The 18,962-nt window shown below is 51.0% G+C and overlaps 1 protein-coding gene across 1 annotated transcript in view; it reads left to right on the top strand.

Moving 5' to 3' along the window:
* Nucleotides 1-18,962, top strand: part of LOC116952627 (protein phosphatase 1L-like) — a 52,348-nt gene that overhangs the window by 19,232 nt on the left and 14,154 nt on the right. The window contains exon 3 of the mRNA XM_032972174.2: nt 12,806-12,967. Coding sequence (XP_032828065.1) covers nt 12,806-12,967 — 162 coding nt within the window. The remainder of the gene's footprint in view (nt 1-12,805; nt 12,968-18,962) is intronic.

The following is an 18,962-nucleotide window of genomic DNA, read 5'->3' as shown; positions in this document are numbered from 1 at the left end:
TACTGAAGGCGATCCGGAGTCTGATACCAGGAAAGGCAGCGGGCAGAGATGATTTCCCAAGCGAAATGCTGAGGGAGGGTGGCGTTTGTGCACAGACTGCCCTATATGACATCATAACAACAGTCTGGACCACTGGACGGGTTCCGCAGGATTGGAAGGATGCCCTGGTGGTCCCCCTCTTTAAGAAGGGGGACTGCACAGACTGTAACAACTACAGGGGCATCTCACTCCTCAGTGTGCCGGGAAAGGTCCTGGCAATGATTATTCAACATCGCCTTGCCAGGCACACTGAGGAGAGGCTTGCGGAACCCCAATGCGGTTTGAGGAAAGGGCGGTCCTGCACAGATGCCATATTTTCTGTCCGTCTGCTACAGCAGGGGTGTAGAGAATTCCAGGAAGACCTACATCTCTCCTTTATTGACCTGGTCAAGGCCTATGATATCAGTAGGCCTGGGCTTTGGGTTGTTCTTCGTGCTTTTGGAGTACCTGACCCTCTGCTCACGATCATTAAGGACCTTCATGATGGTGAGCGGGCCCGGGTAAAACTACGTGGCCGGGAGTCAGAGCCATTCCCTGTACACCTTGGGGTGCGACAGGGATGTCCTCTGGCTCCCACATTATTTAACATCTATTTTGACCACGTAGTTCGTGAAGCCTTCAATAGCTGTACCGGGGGAATCTCCATATGGTACAGATATAATGGGAGGCTGATGGATGCCCGGGTATGGTCAAGGGATGGCTCCCTATTGCTCAACCACGTTATGTATGCCGGTGAAATTGGTAATAGCTGCTCATTCAGAGGAGGAGTTGGAGACGCTGCTGCTGAGACTGGAGTGTGCTACTAAGAGATGGGGCCTTACCATCAGCCCCACCAAAACTAAGCACCTGCCTGGGTATTTTGTACCATCGGACACTCCACCCCCACAACTCCCAATCGGTGATGGGGCAGTTGTGGAGAGAGTGGAGAGTTTCCCATACCTGGGCAGTGTGCTCATGACCGGCTCCAGTTTAACAGCAGAGGTCTCACTCCGAATCAGTCGAGCGGCAATATCTTTTCATCGGTTGCGTAACGCTGTGTGGAAGCTACCTGGTCTGTCGCTCCGCACTAAGCTTCAGGTCTTCTCGGCCACGGTCATTCCCTCCCTTCTCTACGCTTGCGAAACGTGGACCCCCCTAATGGAACATCTTCGCCGGTTAGAAACATTTAGGCTGGCCTGCCTACGATCCATCCTGGGTTTAACCAGGCTGGATTTTGTGAGGAGCTCACAAATCCTTGAAATATCTGGGCACGGTCCCATCGGTGAGCTCTTCCGGCAGGCAAGGCTGCGTTGGCTGGGTCATGTAGCCCGCATGCCCAGCCACTGCATGCCGAAACAGCTTTTGTTCGGCCAGATTGAGGGGGCTAAAGGGGCGTGGCACGGGCTAGAGAAGAGATGGAGTGATGTGGTACAGGAGGACGTGGAGCTGAGTGGACTTACCGATGACTGGTACCAGCGGTGTCAAGATCGGCCTCTGTGGAGGAGGCTCGTGAAGGACGCTACTCGGCAGTTGGAGGCAGTCGCCCTCCAACAACAACGGAGGGCGGAGGAGCGATGCTCACAACAACGAGCGGAGCGCCGAGTGGCTGAAGCACAGCGGGTTGGCACAGTAGGGGGGCACAGGTGGTGCATCAGCCAGTCATCTCAGTCATTCGACCCGTGGCACCTGGGTCTGCCCCGTGACCCCCTGCCAGCGGGCGTTCGACACTTCACGTGGCCTCAGGGTGCACATAGCCTGGCACAAGCGTCGTGGTGACGTCACCCCCACTTAGTGGCGAATGGCGGTTGTTGTTGTTGTAGGTGTGTGTGTACGTATGGGTAGGTGTGTGTGCGTACGTGTGGGTAGGTGTGTGTGTACGTGTGTGTAGGTGTGTGTGTGTGTGTACGTGTGTGTAGGTGTGTGTGTGTACGTGTGTGTAGGTGTGTGTGTACGTGTGGGTAGGTGTGTGTACGTGTGGGTAGGTGTGTGTACGTGTGTGTAGGTGTGTGTGTGTACGTGTGTGTAGGTGTGTGTGTGTCCGTGTGTGTAGGTGTGTGTACGTATGTGTAGGTGTGTGTGTGTACGTGTGTGTAGGTGTGTGTGTACGTGGGGAGCGGTGTTGTAGCGGTCAGCGCGCCGCGCTACGAACCCGGCGATCCGAGCTTTATCTTCCCGCAACAGGTCCAACACCGGTAACGATTATTTGAACCGGTCCTGGGCATCCCCTAGATCGACTCGGCCTCAAATTGAGTACCTGGTGCGATGTCTAGTAACATCGCCACTGGGGAGACAAAGGCGGTCGGGCGTGGTGCTCGCTAACAGCACTTGCCCCAACAGTCTGTTAAGGCTACACGGGGGGTCTTTGTCTTTTTGGGTGTTTCCCCCCCCCGTACCCTCCCGCGTGTAACTCGAAGCTGTCCCAGTTCATAAACGGCGCTCGCGCGCACGCGCGCGTCGCAAGGTCGTGAGTTCAAATGGCAGTCGGGAGCCGATTCGGACGGCCGTCCCATCAGGGGTTAAAGCAACCAGCATGGCGGTCTTGTGCGAATTGGACAGTGCTCATCCATTATAGAGGTTTTTGGGTTAGATCGCGTCGTTTAGAATGTGTCGCAACCCTCCACCACCCGACACGGCCAAACAGTAAAAAATGTGTCACGTTGACAAAAGACAAAATAGTTCTCCTGCCTAGGGTGCACTTGTCCCTGCCGTAGGAACGTGGAGTGCCCACCAACACCGGTTCATGGGTGTAATAATGGAGTTGAGTGCCACCCCAGGTTTCTTTTAAGAAGGAAGCCACTTGGAATTTAGTTATGTAATCGTACTTGTGTTTGTATGTGCTACTGTGTGAGTGTATGTACTGCTGTGTGTGTATGTGCTACTGTGTGTGTGTATGTACTACTGTGTGTGTATGTGCTACTGTGTGTGTGTATGTGCTACTGTGTGTGTGTATGTGCTACTGTGTGAGTGTATGTACTACTGTGTGTGTATGTACTGCTGTGTGTGTATGTACTACTGTGTGAGTATGTACTGCTGTGTGAGTGTATGTACTACTGTGTGTGTATGTACTACTGTGTGTGTGTATGTGCTACTGTGTGAGTGTATGTACTACTGTGTGTGTGTATGTGCTACTGTGTGTGTATGTGCTACTGTGTGTGTGTATGTGCTACTGTGTGAGTGTATGTACTGCTGTGTGTGTATGTGCTACTGTGTGTGTGTATGTGCTACTGTGTGAGTGTATGTACTACTGTGTGAGTGTGTCGATAATAGTAGTGTAGCGGTTAGCGTGCTGCGCTACGAACCTGGTGACCCGGGTGACGCAGGTTCGATTCCCGCTCACGGCCAACACCAGTGACGATTATCTCAACCGGTCGTGGGCCTCCCCTAGGTCAACTCGTCCTCAAATGAGTAGCTGGTGCGGTGGGGAGACAAAGGCGGCTTAGGTGTGGTGGTGGCCACCCACCCCTTCGGAGATGCTACCCACCAACAGCACTTGCCCCAACAGTCCGTTACGGCTATACGGGGGATCTTTGTGCGTTGGTGTGTATGCGTCACCGTCTGTTTTCCATGTGTTTACACCAAATGGCACAGTGCTGAGTGCGGTCTTCTAGCAATGAGGTCGAGACGGATCGATGCGCGTGGACAGGGCGAGTCTTTTATCCGAGGCAATGAAAACGCTCGCCGCGAGCCGTCCCCGGAGCTCCGGGGAATACATCCGAGATCAACACCGCATCGCAAGAACGCCGCGCTGTACGCTCGATAGCGAATCCCGCTTTAACGCGATGCCAACAACCTGGCCACGTCGCTTCCCGCTCACGAGGAGCGGCGGCAGCGGCACGGGCAGCGGCATGGATAGCTGATGACCCTGAGCTCTTGGTGGAAATTCCACATTCCCATGCTGGTAGGGTTGCCACCTATGATGGCTTTCCCAGGATCATCATATTTGTGAAGTGGCTACTTTCTTGTGAAATCAGAAAGTGCTCCTAGGACTTTAATAATCTTATTTTATTTGTCAGTTGCTTAATGATATTTATCATTATTCACCACTCTGACGATCCATTCGACGCTCGTGTTTCCCATTTTCCGGCTTCGTGAGATATATTCGGCTTCGTGAAATATATTCATCTTCCCACGATGTGTCGTGGTGTTTTGTACCTCAGAGATGGCAGCCCCATATGAGCCCTGGTGACTTCGCACAAATTGGTACGTACTTTATCAGCCCAGAGAGGTGATGGGCCGAGTCAACCTCCGATTGAGGCCAGAACTGGCGACCTTCAATATCGCAAGCGGGACCGTCTGACCGCAGTGCCACTTCAGAGTGAGATGACAGGGTGAATCAAAAAAATGTTAACACTTCGGAGAATTTGCAACACCACAAGACATGTGCTGCCTCCGAGCTCTGGAGAGCACGTGGAGAAGTTTCCAGACACGCGTTGACATTCAATATACAATGATTTATCACGTTATTTTTCCATTTTAAAACGATAGTAGCATGTAAGTGTTTTGAAGCACCCTGCATTTATTTAGACTCGAGTAATCCGATGAGCTCTGAAACAGTTTGTCACAGATGCCACTCGACTTCACGAAAGAAAACAGGTCGCAGGTAAAATCGAAGCACTTTTGCTCAAATGTCCGTTCACAAAAGGCGACGGTGGCTGTTGTCAGGAGTGAACATCGCGAAAGTGAATCTCCACTCCACGTTCCCGTGGATCCGTTGCGCGCAGTAGCGCGCGGCGCAAAGAATGAGCTGGGAAATTGTCTAATTGAATGCGCGAGCTAATTGTGATTCAGAGTATGTCCCGGGCCACCCCCTCCCCTCCGCTCTTCTCTGCGAGGTGACCTCGGCAGCCCCCCTACAAATCCCTCACATTTACACGGGGACAGGGGGGAGGGGTGCAGTGGGAAGGATGTGGGGAGTGGTGGTGGGGGAGCGCTTCTCAGATTGTCCCTTTGTGTTCCATTCACAATGTGTGGCTCGCAGAGGCTCGCCAGCGCGCGCGCGCGTGTGTGTGTATGTGTGTACACCTTCCTGTGTGTGTGTGTACACCTTCCTGTGTGTGTGTGTGTGTGTACACCTTCCTGTGTGTGTGTGTTGGGGGGAGGTGTCGCGGCGGTTAGCGCAATGCACTACGAACCCGTTTACCCGAGTTCGATTCCCACCGACGGGTCGACATCAGTGACGAACGTCTGAGCCGGTCACGGGCCTTCCCTAGGTCGACTCCGTCTTCCACAAGTACCTGGTGCGGTGTGTAAACATCGGCACTGTGGGTAGGCGAAGGCGGATGGGCGTGGTGCCGCCTTCCCGCCACCGCTTGCGCCGTGACCACCTTAATAGGCGCTTGCTAACAGCCATCGCTTTCCCCAAAAGTCTTCCGAGGCTATTTGGGGGGTGGGGATCATTGTTGTGCGTGCAGAGGGCACTTGGCCATTCCCGCCCTCTTCGTACCCTGGAACCGCTGTCCCACCACCCCCCGTCTATGGGGGCGAATGAACCATCTCTCTTACGAACATCGCTGTGCTGTTTTACAAAGAACTCGACACGTTCGTCACTGACACTGCCCTAAAAAGGGAACCGATGTACAGGGTGTCCCATAAGTCTTGAATCATAGGTCTTGAATCATAGGTCTTGATTTATAGGTCTTGAATCATAGGTCTTGAATCATAGGTCTTGAATCATAAGTCTTGAATCATAAGTCTTGAATCATAAGTCTTGAATCATAGGTCTTGAATCATAGGTCTTGAATCATAAGTCTTGAATCATAGGTCTTGAATCATAGGTCTTGAATCATAGGTCTTGAATCATAGGTCTTGAATCATAAGTCTTGAATCATAGGTCTTGAATCATAGGTCTTGAATCATAAGTCTTGAATCATAGGCAAAATAATACAAAAAGGCAATAAGAACGCTTTTATTCACAACACGTGCTCAATGTGTCCACCGTTGCTCCTGATACACAACTCCTGGAAGTTCCACTGCGTGGTTTACCTCGTATGGATCCCGTTTCCCTAAACTGTGCGACAGGTTTGCTAACACAGCCCTGTGTTGGTGGCTCGCGGTCTGGATGCGCTCTGTTAAACTCAACAGCGATCCTCACTCCGATTTCCTCCGAGTAGAATTCTCTGGACTCGTTCTTCCTACCTCAGAGACATCTTGGGCCTGCAGACGCAAAAAAATATGAATTAGTTTTTTTCCCCCTATGATTCCAGACTTATGGGACAGCCTGTATATAAAATATATAAGAGGTGACGTTTCGGGCGATGGCCCTGTTTCATAGCACATCGGTGCACGTGAAGCCACTGCCAACGCAGCATCACCAAACGATTTGTCGTGCCACAGAACAATCTAAGATCGTGGCGATTTTTTTGTGAAACTCAAGATCGATATCATAAATCATTAACGACCCTCTCCTCGTTTTTTTTTAATAAAAGAAAACCTTGCCTTAATGGGGTCAGAGGTTCTCGCGTATTGACACAGAGCTATTGAAACACAATCGATTGCTGTAACGCTATCTGTCCGCACACGTGTTCAATACATTCGACCGAGAGGCACTGCGGTTAGACCGCTAGAAAGGAAGAAAACACATCTGTGGAAAGACTGGCCACTGCCATGGGAATGTGGACTTTACACTGCTGGCTCAGGGCTGCCCACAGAGATTATCGCTACCCCGTTGGTTCGTATTCTAGCCTGAGACCAAATTGCCCTGAATGTGGCAGATCCCATAAGCTCAGCAGGGCTGAGTCTGGTTGGTACCTACACGGGAGACTGCTGGGAACACCAGCTATTGTAGGCTTGGCCCGCTAGGTTGCAGTACTGGAATAGTTTATTTAATCTATCTGTGTGGCGCTTCGAGTGTTAACTCCTGGTGTACGTGGATTTTCTTCAGATCCTGCAATTTCCTCCAACCAGCCAGACACTCATTCATCGAATTGGCCAAACATCCGAGTGCAGGAACCTCCTGCAAGAGAGTCACGATTCTCATTCCTGGGGCAGCGTGGTGAGGCAGTAGCTGGCACAAGGCACTGCAAACCCAGTAACCCGAGTTTAACTCCTGACCACGGCACTGTTTTGTCGATGGCGAGTGATAGCTGAACCAGTCCCGGGCCTCCGTTCGCTGCTGTGCACACCAACCCGCGTGGTGAAGTATGGTCAAACACCGTGCGGGGAGATCTTCATCCCGCAGTGCATTCACAAATGCTGGTACCGTATAGCATCATCATCATCACTATTATTATTTGAGCAAGAAAAAACGTTAGTTGTTTTACTATCACCTTCAATTAAATCTCACGCGTATGTCATTATGTATTTGCTGGTATGTCTATTACTCGATTCACTATCTCATCGGCATGCCTTTGCTTATTGGGGCACGGGCCCTGAATACAAATGACCCGATTATGTTTTGGGCACAAGGAAAGGGCTGTGTGGTTTAAAAAAGATGTCTTTCACCATCGTGTTCCCTGTGTTAAGCTGCACATCACAACCATCGCGCGATGCGTAGCTCGTGATGTGACATCATCATCGTCGTCATCATCGTCATCATCGTTAATGCAACATTTGTATTGTAACTTTCCCCGACCATGTGATCTCAAGGGTTAACTCTGCTGCATTTCGATCAACGTCGTCATCATCATCATCATCACTGGGCTCTCGTCATCCATCTCACTCGACCGATAGAATCGTCATCACCATAATCAATGGTGGCGTTCCAAAAAACACTTCAGAGGAGTCGGCGTGTCACCATGGACAGTGGCTCTCATGACAGCGGCAGCTCACTTATGATTCCTCGCTGAGATCATTTGCACGGCGCTTTAACGTGTGAACCCAGATCTCGCTTGCAAAACAACCTTCATCTTCACTGGTCATGAATAGATGTCATACGTGTGTGCGTATGAGGTAAGAGTTGGGAGACGTAGTGTCCTGGTCAGCGTGCGGCGCTACGAACCCGACGAGCTGAGTGACGGTTATCTGTACCGGTCTCGGGGCTCGCCTCGGTCGACCAAGCCGTGTGTAGAACAACAGCACTGGGGAGACAAAGGGGGCCGGGCGTGGTGTTGGCCGCACACCCGCTCGTGTGCTGTGCCGGCCTTCATAGGCGCTCGCTAACAGCACTTGCCCCCAACAATCTGTTCAGGCTCTATGAGGGATCTTTGTGGGCTTCGTCCAGTAGTGCCTTGACAAAGGGCTGTAAGTGATGACTCCCAGCATCACCACACTGTACCTATGTACGTGGGGACTTTGTGGCCGTGAATTTATCCCGCGACCATGTAAGTGGGAAGTGAGGTTGTGGGGTCACATGGAGAGGGGGGAGGCAGTGTGAGACGCACGCCTGCCGGGTTGGTGGAGCATGCAGGAGGCGGCAGAGCAGCAAGTCGATTTCACACTGACTACTTGCGCCATGCAGCTTGAGGTTTATCGCAGGGTGAGGTTTGCCACATTTCCAGTGGGTGGGCAATGCAATAGATAGGCTGCATCAACCCGCGATGACCAGCGTGGTGAAGTATGGTCAACAATTACCATGACCGACACAGCACATGAGGAGACCATTGTCCCATAATTGCTTGACAAATAACGCCGAGTAATAAAGACTGAACACATGGCCAGCGATAATGCCTTCGGGCGCTATATGCACTCTGAAGAAATATGAATGCCAAAAATTATAGTTTGGCCAATTCCAAACGTGAGAGATTGGCTTCTTGCGTATGGAAACCGGGGAAGCCTCGAAATCCCACCGCGCATACGAGGAGGGGGTGATGATACTCAAAGATCCGCACAGATAGATTCGATAAACCATCGCTGTGCAACGGTTTTCTGACCACACCTCGCAACCCTACAGCGGCTGCGATTATTCCCGGGCAGTCTCCCACTTAGGCACCAACAGTCGTTTCGAAAGGCGCAACACAGGGCAGTTTGCTTTTGGTGGGGGGGGTCTCGAATGTAGAAAAATATAATTAATAAACTGGGAAAATAATAAAATGACCATTTCGAAAAATTCAAAGCAATCTCGACTGTGCTTGTTTTGGCACAGCACTGCTTGCAGAATCTTTCAAGCAAAACATTTTGCTGTTCCCTTTATGTCCCAGGCTTCCTCCCTGGCTTTTATCCTCATGCAACAAACAAAAAACGCAGCAATAAATAAAGGCCGCTGTTTTCGACGTGAAGCTGAGACTCGCCTTCAAATGTAAAACCGTCGTAAATAATTTACCGTCCCATTTAATGAAAAGATATAAAGATAGCCATGGTACACGTGTTCGCATTATTCATTGTTGGTTAAGAAAATGAACAAATAGTAGTTTGGGCCCGGTGGATCAGAGGTCAGAGGTCAGCCTGGGTTCAAGTCCAAGCAAGCCGCCTGTGATTAAACAGGGCCCTCAGGTGTTGCGATTTGATGGTCTCAGCCTGGTCACCAATGACTGCATGTGCTTCACGGTGGACTTTAAAGATCCCGTGATGTAATTTGAAGAAGATGAGACCATTGTGTGCTGGTGTCATGGTCTAAATTTGGAAATAAAACAATATTACGTGCTAAACTATTGAATTGGGAAACGTATACCAATCGCTGTGCACTTTCCTGAGTAAATGAATGTCATTATAATACTACTACTACTGTGATGAACTTAACATCCATGCACAGGGTGAGTTGGAAGTGATGCCCTCTACTATGTGCGGATCAGAGGTCGCTGGAAATCATCTCAGAGGGAGCTCTGAGAATTGTGTGCATAAGGCTATCTCGCAAAGAACAACATAGTCGTATGCTTCATAAGTAGATAAGGTGTAATGTACATTTCATTTTACGAGATTCCTCCAACGCCCGACAACAGAGCAAATCAAATAAACTTTGTCACGTGTGTGGGTAAATGTGCCGTGTCGATTTGTCTTTCAGCAAAAAAACACAGCGAGTGTAATGTCGAAATTCAAGCAAAAATTGTATAAGGTGTCAAAATTGCGCGTTTCAACACTCCTCCGGGTTTGGCTGAACAGCCAAAATCAATTGGCACATTTGGCCACGCGCGTGACAATCGGATTTTGATCAGCTCCGTCGTCGTTGTTGGTGGAGGGTAATGATCGGTGGTAACTCTGTGGTATCCTCTTCTGTTGAGCCAGTTCTCGAACACCACGTGAGAGACCACTTGACCTTGTGACAGCGAGATGGAGGGGGGGAATTACAACTTTAAAAAAAACTCAGATAATTTTTTTAATTGCCGAACGTTTCGTGTAAACTCACCTTCTGCCGAATTATTGTCAAATGTTTTTTTCGCCGAGTAAAGTCGTTTCTCTCAAATGTAAATCTTGTTTTAATCAATCTACATCACCGTGCCTGTACAATAGTTGTATATATATGTGTGTGTGTTGAACTTATTTCGCACCGTACGTGGACAACCGTGCCAGTTGTCGGTTATTAAGGAAAATCAAACGCATCTTTTGCTCCGAACCTAGCAAATGACACAAACTTAACCTGTGCCAAGCTGCAAGAAGCCATGCGGCTGAAATGTAATCCTATTTTGTTTTACAATTTCCTTCAGGGCTACAAAAAGAAGAGTAAGGGAAACCCCTCCACTGATTGTTTCTGCGTCATCAACGAATGACTTTATTGTAAAATTGGCAACAATTTTGCCCAATGTACATTCTAATAATTGCTCCTGTGTGATGCATGTTCACGTTTATTGCCTGTGCGAGTTATATATTTATTTACTTGTGACTGCAATGCAGCACTGTGGTCACGTGCGTGTGTGCCCACGTGAATTTAAATTAAGCCTCTGTGCGTGTCTCTGCGTGTCTCCGTGTGTTCGTCTGTGTCTACGTGTGTCTGTGTGTGTGAGTGTCTTAGTGTCTGTGTGTGTGTGTTAGTGTCTGTATCTCCGTGCAAATGGCGTTTGTTGTTTCCGTGTGTGTGTGTCCGTGTGCCTTTTTGTGTGTATTCATATCCACGTGTGTCTGCACGTGTGTGTATGTGGGGAGCGGTAATGTAGTGGTAATCGCACTGCGCTACAAACCCGGCGACATGGGTCTAATTCCCGCTAACGGCCACCGTGACAGGGAATCGATCCGGTCCTGGGCCTCCCCTAGGTCGACTCAGCCTCAATGAGTATCTGGTGCGACGTGTAGTAAACATCGGAGGAGACAAAGGCGGTCGGGCGTGGTGCTGGCCACCCACCCCCTCGCGTGCCGTTCCGGCCTTAATAGGTGCTTGCTTACAGCACTTGTTCCAACAGTCTGGTAAGGCGATACAGTGATCTGTGTCCATGTGTGTGCTTGTTCCTGCAGACGTGTGTGTGCTGCGTTGGACGTGGTGTGTTTGTGGTCCGACACGGAGCTACTATTTCTGCCTTCTAAATGACCACCCACTCGCTCATCCTTTTTCTGACCCCTGCATGGACCTCCCCTTACGTCAGCTCAGCCAAAAATCCACTCATTTTGTTTGTATTATGATCTTAGCAGCCGTTCAGAGCGCACATTGCAACAGATTTACCACACTCCAAATCATCGCTACGTTCTGCATTACCCCATTGTGCAAGGCCCAAGCATATAAATCACTCTGACGCCATACATTCCCCATACAGCTAAGTTATGGATACTTAAAACACTATGAACCCAGACGCACAAGGATAATCAAATAAATAAACAGAGCTCCATCTGCCTCCGCATTTTTTTCGACCAATCGTCCTTGCGGATGTCATTCAGCAGCATTTGCCCGGTCTCAGCATAGTCATACATGTTTAAACAAATACTTGTGTATTGTCAGATGTTATCGGCAACAACATTTTCTCCCCCACACGACAGTGCCCCCCCCCCGTTCCGGCGGAAAAAAAATCAATAATGTATAGAAACTCATTACGTACCGTAGTGGGGAGGATGATTTTATTACCACTAATGCACCACGTTCAGAACGTAATGGGGTTTACGCTGGTGTCAAGGAGCACGAGGTGAATTCCGAAGCGGCCCTTCGGAGAGAGGGGGAAATGAGTCATCGTCATTGGACATTGAAGAAAAACCACGCGCACGCGTGGGTTACGTAACGCCTTGGCATCGCGTGTTTGTCCATGAAAGATTTGATCGGTCTGGAAGCCGATGGTTAACAGCTGTCAGGGGCAAAATGTGTTTTCACGTTTTGCAATTACTCCAGGACATTCTTTTTCACTGGCTTGTGTCTCCAAGTTTTTAGGAAACACTTTCATCAGTTTGGGCCGCTTTCTATTCTTGCATGCGATGGCAAAATACGTTCAGGAGCTGTACGTCAATGTCTAGGTCTGCCGCTCGCCACGACGAGAGGGTTTCAGGAGGGAGAGTTCGTCTGCTTTTCCTCCTCATCCTCGTGCTGCGTTGAAGGAGCGCAGACTCCCGTGGACTGCGAAGTGGAACCACAGTTTCTGGGTTGCTTGGCCACGGTAGCCCCGCAGTGGCTTGCCTCCAATTCGGCAGGTGACGCATTGTGTTGCACTGCCTCTGTGTGGCTGTGTGGGTCGGTGGTGGAGCGTTTAGCGTGCTGCGCCACGAACCCCCAGAACTTGAGTTCGACTTCCGCTCATGGCCAACACCAGTGACAATTCTCTGAACCGGTCCTGAGCCTCCCCTAGGTGGGCTCGGCCTCAAATGAGTACCTCGCGTGGTGCGTAGACATCGCCACTGGGGAGACAAAGGCGGGCGGGCGGGCGTGGCGCTGGCCACCCACCCCCTCGTGTGCCACAGTGCCGGCCGTCATAGGCGCCGCAACTCGCTACCAACAGCACTTGCCCCCGACAGTCTTTTGAGGCTACACGGGGAATCTTTGTCTCTGTCGTGCTGCCTGTGGCTGCAGGGACGTCCCTGCTGCTCGCCGTGCTGGGTGAGCGCGGCCTCACCGTGGTGAGCGTGGGCGACTCTCAGGCCGTGCTCTGCGACCGCGCCGGTCCCGCGCGACCCCTGACCCGGCCGCACAAGCCCTACCTGCAGGCCGAGCGCAGGCGCATCAAGCGCGCCGGTAGGTTCCCACGTGGGGCCGCGTCAGCCACCTCGCGTCGGGGGGCGGTGGGGGGCTGGGGAGTGGGTGGGGGGGCAGGGGAGTGGGTGGGGGGCAGGGGAGTGGGTGGGGGGGCAGGGGAGTGGGTGGGGGGCAGGGGAGTGGGTGGGGGGCAGGGGAGTGGGTGGGGGGGCAGGGGAGTGGGAGGGGGCAGGGGAGTGGGTGGGGGGCAGGGGAGTGGGTGGGGGGCAGGGGAGTGGGAGGGGGCAGGGGAGTGGGTGGGGGGCAGGGGAGTGGGTGGGGGGCTGGGGAGTGGGTGGGGGGCAGGGGAGTGGGTGGGGGGCAGGGGAGTGGGTGGGGGAGCAGGGGAGTGGGTGGGAGGCAGGGGAGTGGGTGGGGGGCAGGGGAGTGGGTGGGGGGGCAGGGGAGTGGGAGGGGGCAGGGGAGTGGGTGGGGGGCAGGGGAGTGGGTGGGGGGCAGGGGAGTGGGTGGGGGGGGCAGGGGAGTGGGAGGGGGCAGGGGAGTGGGTGGGGGGGCAGGGGAGTGGGTGGGGGGGCAGGGGAGTGGGTGGGGGGCTGGGGAGTGGGTGGGGGGCAGGGGAGTGGGTGGGGGGCAGGGGAGTGGGTGGGGGGGCAGGGGAGTGGGTGGGGGGCAGGGGAGTGGGTGGGGGGCAGGGGAGTGGGTGGGGGGGCAGGGGAGTGGGAGGGGGCAGGGGAGTGGGTGGGGGGGCAGGGGAGTGGGTGGGGGGGCAGGGGAGTGGGTGGGGGGCTGGGAAGTGGGTGGGGGGCAGGGGAGTGGGTGGGGGGCAGGGGAGTGGGTGGGGGGGGGGGCAGGGGAGTGGGTGGGGGGGGGCAGGGGAGTGGGCAGGTGTTGCTGAGCACGTGCGGCTTACAGGCACAGGCCTGCTGCTTCTAAACTAAACTATTTTTTTTATTTTACCAGGTAAGGCCCACTGAGCTCTGTCGCTCTTTTTCAGAAGCGACCTGGTTATCACAAATTATAGAGTAACTGAGTGCCTTATCACGTGGACATTTATAACAACCAACTACTCTTAACTGCACGTTCTAAATGTGGAGGGGAAAACCAGAGGACCCAGAGAAAATCCACGGAGAGAGAGACACGCAAACTCCAAATATAGAGCAGCAGGCTTCAGGATCGGGATCGAACCCACAACCTCCTGCATACCAGGCGAGGTAGTTAACATCTCGCCACAGTGGCGCCCTCGGCCCATCCCTTGTCACCGGCACGTGGGGCAACCCAACGCCTCCAACGCCTCGGCTCATCGCGATTCCGTGACGCCTGCAGCGGCACACGCAGACGCTCGTAGAGACAAGTCGACTCTCAGGAGAGACCTGTGACCGCATCTCAAGACGCCGTACAGAAACTGAGCACATTTATATTATGAAGAGAGGCAGTCAGTCATAAGGGGAGGATGAATCAAGTATGTGAAGCCCCATGACAGTTTTAGGCAGTGGCGGTCCTGCACTGACGCCATATTCCCTGTTTATTTCTGCACCTTGCACACCACATCCAGTATACCTCATTGTGGCTGTGGCTACGACCAAGGTGCCACCTCCGGGCCTACCAGTGACCTGGTAACTCTTTAGTGAGAAGAGGTCTTGAGTCTCCAATTGACCAAGTGCACGCAGCCGACAGCACAGATGGCTGGTTGAAGGGATATTCTTTGGGTCTTTCGGTAAAGTCACGTAGACAGGTTCGTTTAACCTATCTAGAATATGAATTCCTGCAGTCACGAAAGCTTTAAGTCATGGTGGAAGGGAGTTTTAGACCACGGGGGCAGTATGTGACAACGAGCGACGTCCCTCGGATCGAAGGTTGACGGGAGTCTTGAAGAGCAAGCCTTGGCTGCCGGAGCAGATCGTGCGTTCGGTAGGGTACCAACACGCACACAACAGCGCCATTCCTTTAGGTAGGGGAGTCACTTTGACTTTGGCTGGACTTCCGGTGTAGAATCAGATTGCCTTCACTTTGCATGTACCAGATGATTACATTTCAAGATAACTTTCAAAGTGACCCGATTAGATTCTGAGGAGTGTAATTTAAAACGCCTCGCCGCTTGCGTGCGGGTCATTGCACTCAGGCTGATTGAGTTGAAAAATCTTTTCCTCCCCTCACTGACCAAAGTCCAGGCGTGCAGTGTGAACACAAACACAGAACACAAACACACAACAACAACGTCCAGGCAAGCAGTGTGAACACAAACAAACAACAACAACAAAGTCCAGGCGTGCAGTGTGAACACGAACACACAACAACAACAAAGTCCAGGCGTGCAGTGTGAACACAAACACACAACAACAACAACAAAGTCCAGGCGTGCAGTGTGAACACAAACACACAAACACACAACAACAATAAAGTCCAGGCGTGCAGTGTGAACACAAACACACAACAACAACAACGTCCAGGCAAGCAGTGTGAACACAAACACACAACAACAACGTCCAGGCAAGCAGTGTGAACACAAACACACAAACACACAACAACAATAAAGTCCAGGCGTGCAGTGTGAACACAAACACACAACAACAACAACAACGTCCAGGCAAGCAGTGTGAACACAAACACATAAACACACAACAACAATAAAGTCCAGGCGTGCAGTGTGAACACAAACACACAACAACAACAACAACGTCCAGGCAAGCAGTGTGAACACAAACACACAAACACACAACAACAATAAAGTCCAGGCGTGCAGTGTGAACACAAACACACAACAACAACAAAGTCCAGGCAAGCAGTATGAACAGAAACACAGAACACAAACACAACAAAGTCCAGGCGTGCAGTGTAAACACAAACACAGAAACAGTAACAAATGGCTCAGAAAAAGGTCACGTGAGCGATCTTTCGCTGGCCGTTTCACGGGATATAATTTGACTGGAAAAACTCCCAAGCGACAAGTTCTATTTTTGCTGAGCAGCCTGGGTAAATGTATTCAATAATATTCACAGCCTGCTTCGGGATTGCCATATTGTTTTCCCTGCATCGCAGATGTACGTTCTTTTCCTTCTGCGCTTTTTCCCGAGCGCTGCCGTACTGGTAACTCGGCGTACATGTGCACATTGTTTACGAAATTTTCCCACTCTGCAAGAGTTTCCGCTGAGTGACAACAATCTGAGAAGCACACGTTTGCAGATTGGTCACCTTTTTTTGCTGCAATAACGGCAATTTAGTATTAAATATTCGGCATTTTACGTGCTCATATACACTCAGTGAGCCAAACATCCCAAAGCAAAGGCCCTCTTGAAAATGAGTCTTGAGGCTCAGTAAAAAAAGAACGTTCCTGAATGTCTTAAAATATATATTTGTACGGTCATATTTTTACCTGGGTAAATAATAAATGTTTTAGAGGGTTGTGCAGTGGAGAGGCTGATCTCCATCACAGGAATGTGCAAAATCCACGGATGGCTCTGGACGGCCAACGGGAAATCAGAATTGGTAACGAACCTTGCCCCGTGATGGTTATTCTGCTCTTTCCTTGCCATAACAGCAACTCCTCCTCTCATTACATCGATTGGTTCTGTATTCAGTTATCCACATATACACAGAGATACACAACGACAAAGACAAATCATCCTCCCGTATAGCCCTAACAGACCGCTGGTGCAGATGCTGTTAGCGAGCCACCGATGAAGGCCGGCACCATGGCGGCCTTCAAGGCTCGCACCGCCACACCTCTCTCCGGCACACTCTCTTCTGCCCGTCGGCACAACTATTTTTACGTGGCTCTCCCAGGAGACACGGCGGTGTAATTTTGAAGAGAGATGGCGACGCACTCGCAGCTGTCTCAGCGAATATTCTTTGTTTTACCGCCTGACAAGGGCCGGAGGTCATCGACCCAAATTGCTCTTCTTGTATTAGATAGCTACGTGGATACAGTATGTAGACAAATATCTCATTATCTACATTTCATAGAGCCTTTTGCAGACATCACTAAAGCTCTGCTTACCACATGTTACCACACGCACACAGACCCACAACAACAAAGATCCCCCGTGTAGCCATAACAGACTGTTGGGGCAAGAGCTGTTAGCGAGTACCCATGAAGGCCGGCACGGCACACGAGGGGGTGGGTGGCCAGCACCACACCCGGCCGCCTTTGTCTCCCCGGCTGCTCTCTCTCCGGAGGAGTGGGAACGGAGAGCTCGTGGCAGTGTGGCACCGGGGCGATGGATGAAGGAAGGTCCGGATACGTGATGCCGGGTGCGTTCTTGCCAGTCCGACGTTTGGAAGGGTTCACCATGCAGAAGTAGCAGTTGCTTGAGTGGTCAGTGGGTTCCTGACAAATTCTTTGGATAGCGAACATCATGGCTCTCTTTTCCCCTCTGTACCATCCTACAAAAATACATTTATTTCACCCATGACTAATGTGTAAGAGATTCTCGCAACATTTTTCATATATGATATATATTTTTTCAATAACATTGAAAATGGTAAAACATTTTGAAATAAAAAAATTGTTACAATGAAAAATGTGAACAAATTTTATAACATTAAATTCAGAGCAACAATTGTCCATCTTACCTTCCAGAGTTGTTTTTGCATTGCTCGCAGGTGAAATGAAGTGCCCAGGGTTTGTCTTGATCCCCGACAGGCATGCCGAAATATGCCTTGTCGGTCTCACACATCTTAGCAGATTCTTCCACAGATAACTTTTTCGCTCTTGTCTTGATAATTTGGCCGCAGACATAGCAAAATGCGTCTGCTGGATGCTTGCAGCCTCTTGATGCCATCTCAGAAAAATGCAGATATGTATCCACTAAGTCAGCTGGAACTGAACTGAACTTGTGGGCTTAAGGCCCCTGTATTTATACTACTATTTATATTACTGGAAAGTTCTAGAATGTTCTAGAAGGTACTCCAAGTTTTCTCAGCACTGAATCTATGTGAAATGTTCTGTAAAATAGGTCAATTTCAAAATATCACTGTCCTAGTCACAAAAGCTTAGTTTGTGGGGAATAATATAAATTATCTGTACTTTTGAGGCATATGCAATTAGGAAATAACACTTACTAGCCAGAATCAAAAACAAAATTCTTACACAGTGTGGTCAGTTCACTCGGAATGCATCCCATTCCGTCACATCTTGAAAGCTAAGCAAGGATTTGGGCCTGGATAGAGCACTGGGTGACCACCATGCCCAGCAGGCTGTGGACGCAGGTGATAGACAGCAGAGGGCAGGAGAGATAACGTTGTTGTACTGTATTTCTACGCTCTGATGTCAATGCTCCCCACCTTCGTAACTAGAACTGAACAGTGCGGTGAATTGTGGTAAAATCACCGCCATGAGCCACAACGGCATGGGGAGGCCTTTGCCCAGCAGTGGACGTGGGCTCGTATTGATCCGAGGGGCTTCTCTCCGAGACCTCGCAGAAAGTCTCGGCAGTTCTGCAGACGTGATACTTTTTGGGTCAGAGTTTGGGGTCAGATAATGTCGTGAGGTGATTGCGAGGGCGCCCGCCGGTTTTGCGTTCAAAGGGTGATTCAAGAGACACCTTCCACCTCTCCGTCACATTCATTCAGCTGGGTGTCTGGCCATGTCGGCAATACGCAAGATCTGTCTTTGTCCAGCACACCACGTCCAGGATAGCTCTCATTATTAGTCACACGTTAGTCCCAGGTCAACCCGTTATTAGTCACGTGCTACCCCCAGGTCAACCAGTTATTAGTCACGTGGTACCCCGGTCAACCGGTTATTAGTCACGTGGTACCCCAGGTCAACTGGTTATTAGTCACGTGGTACCCCAGGTCAACCGGTTATTAGTCATGTGCTACCCCTGGTCAACCGGTTATTAGTCACGTGCTAGCCCCAGGTCAACCGGTTATTAGTCACGTGCTATCCCCAGGTTAACCGATTATTAGTCACGTGCTACTCCCAGGTCAACCGATTATTAGTCACGTGCTACCCCAGGTGAACCGGTTATTAGTCACATGGTACCCCAGGTCAACCGGTTATTAGTCACGTGCTAGCCCCAGGTCAACCGGTTAT

The sequence above is a fragment of the Petromyzon marinus genome, chromosome 47, assembly GCF_048934315.1.
Source record: "Petromyzon marinus isolate PM22_M1 ecotype Great Lakes invasive population chromosome 47, UKy_Petmar_22M1.pri1.0, whole genome shotgun sequence".
In the NCBI taxonomy this organism is placed as follows: Eukaryota; Metazoa; Chordata; class Hyperoartia; order Petromyzontiformes; family Petromyzontidae; genus Petromyzon; species Petromyzon marinus.
The sequence above is the reverse complement of the archived record's forward strand: the minus strand, read 5'-3'. Positions and strand labels throughout refer to the sequence as shown.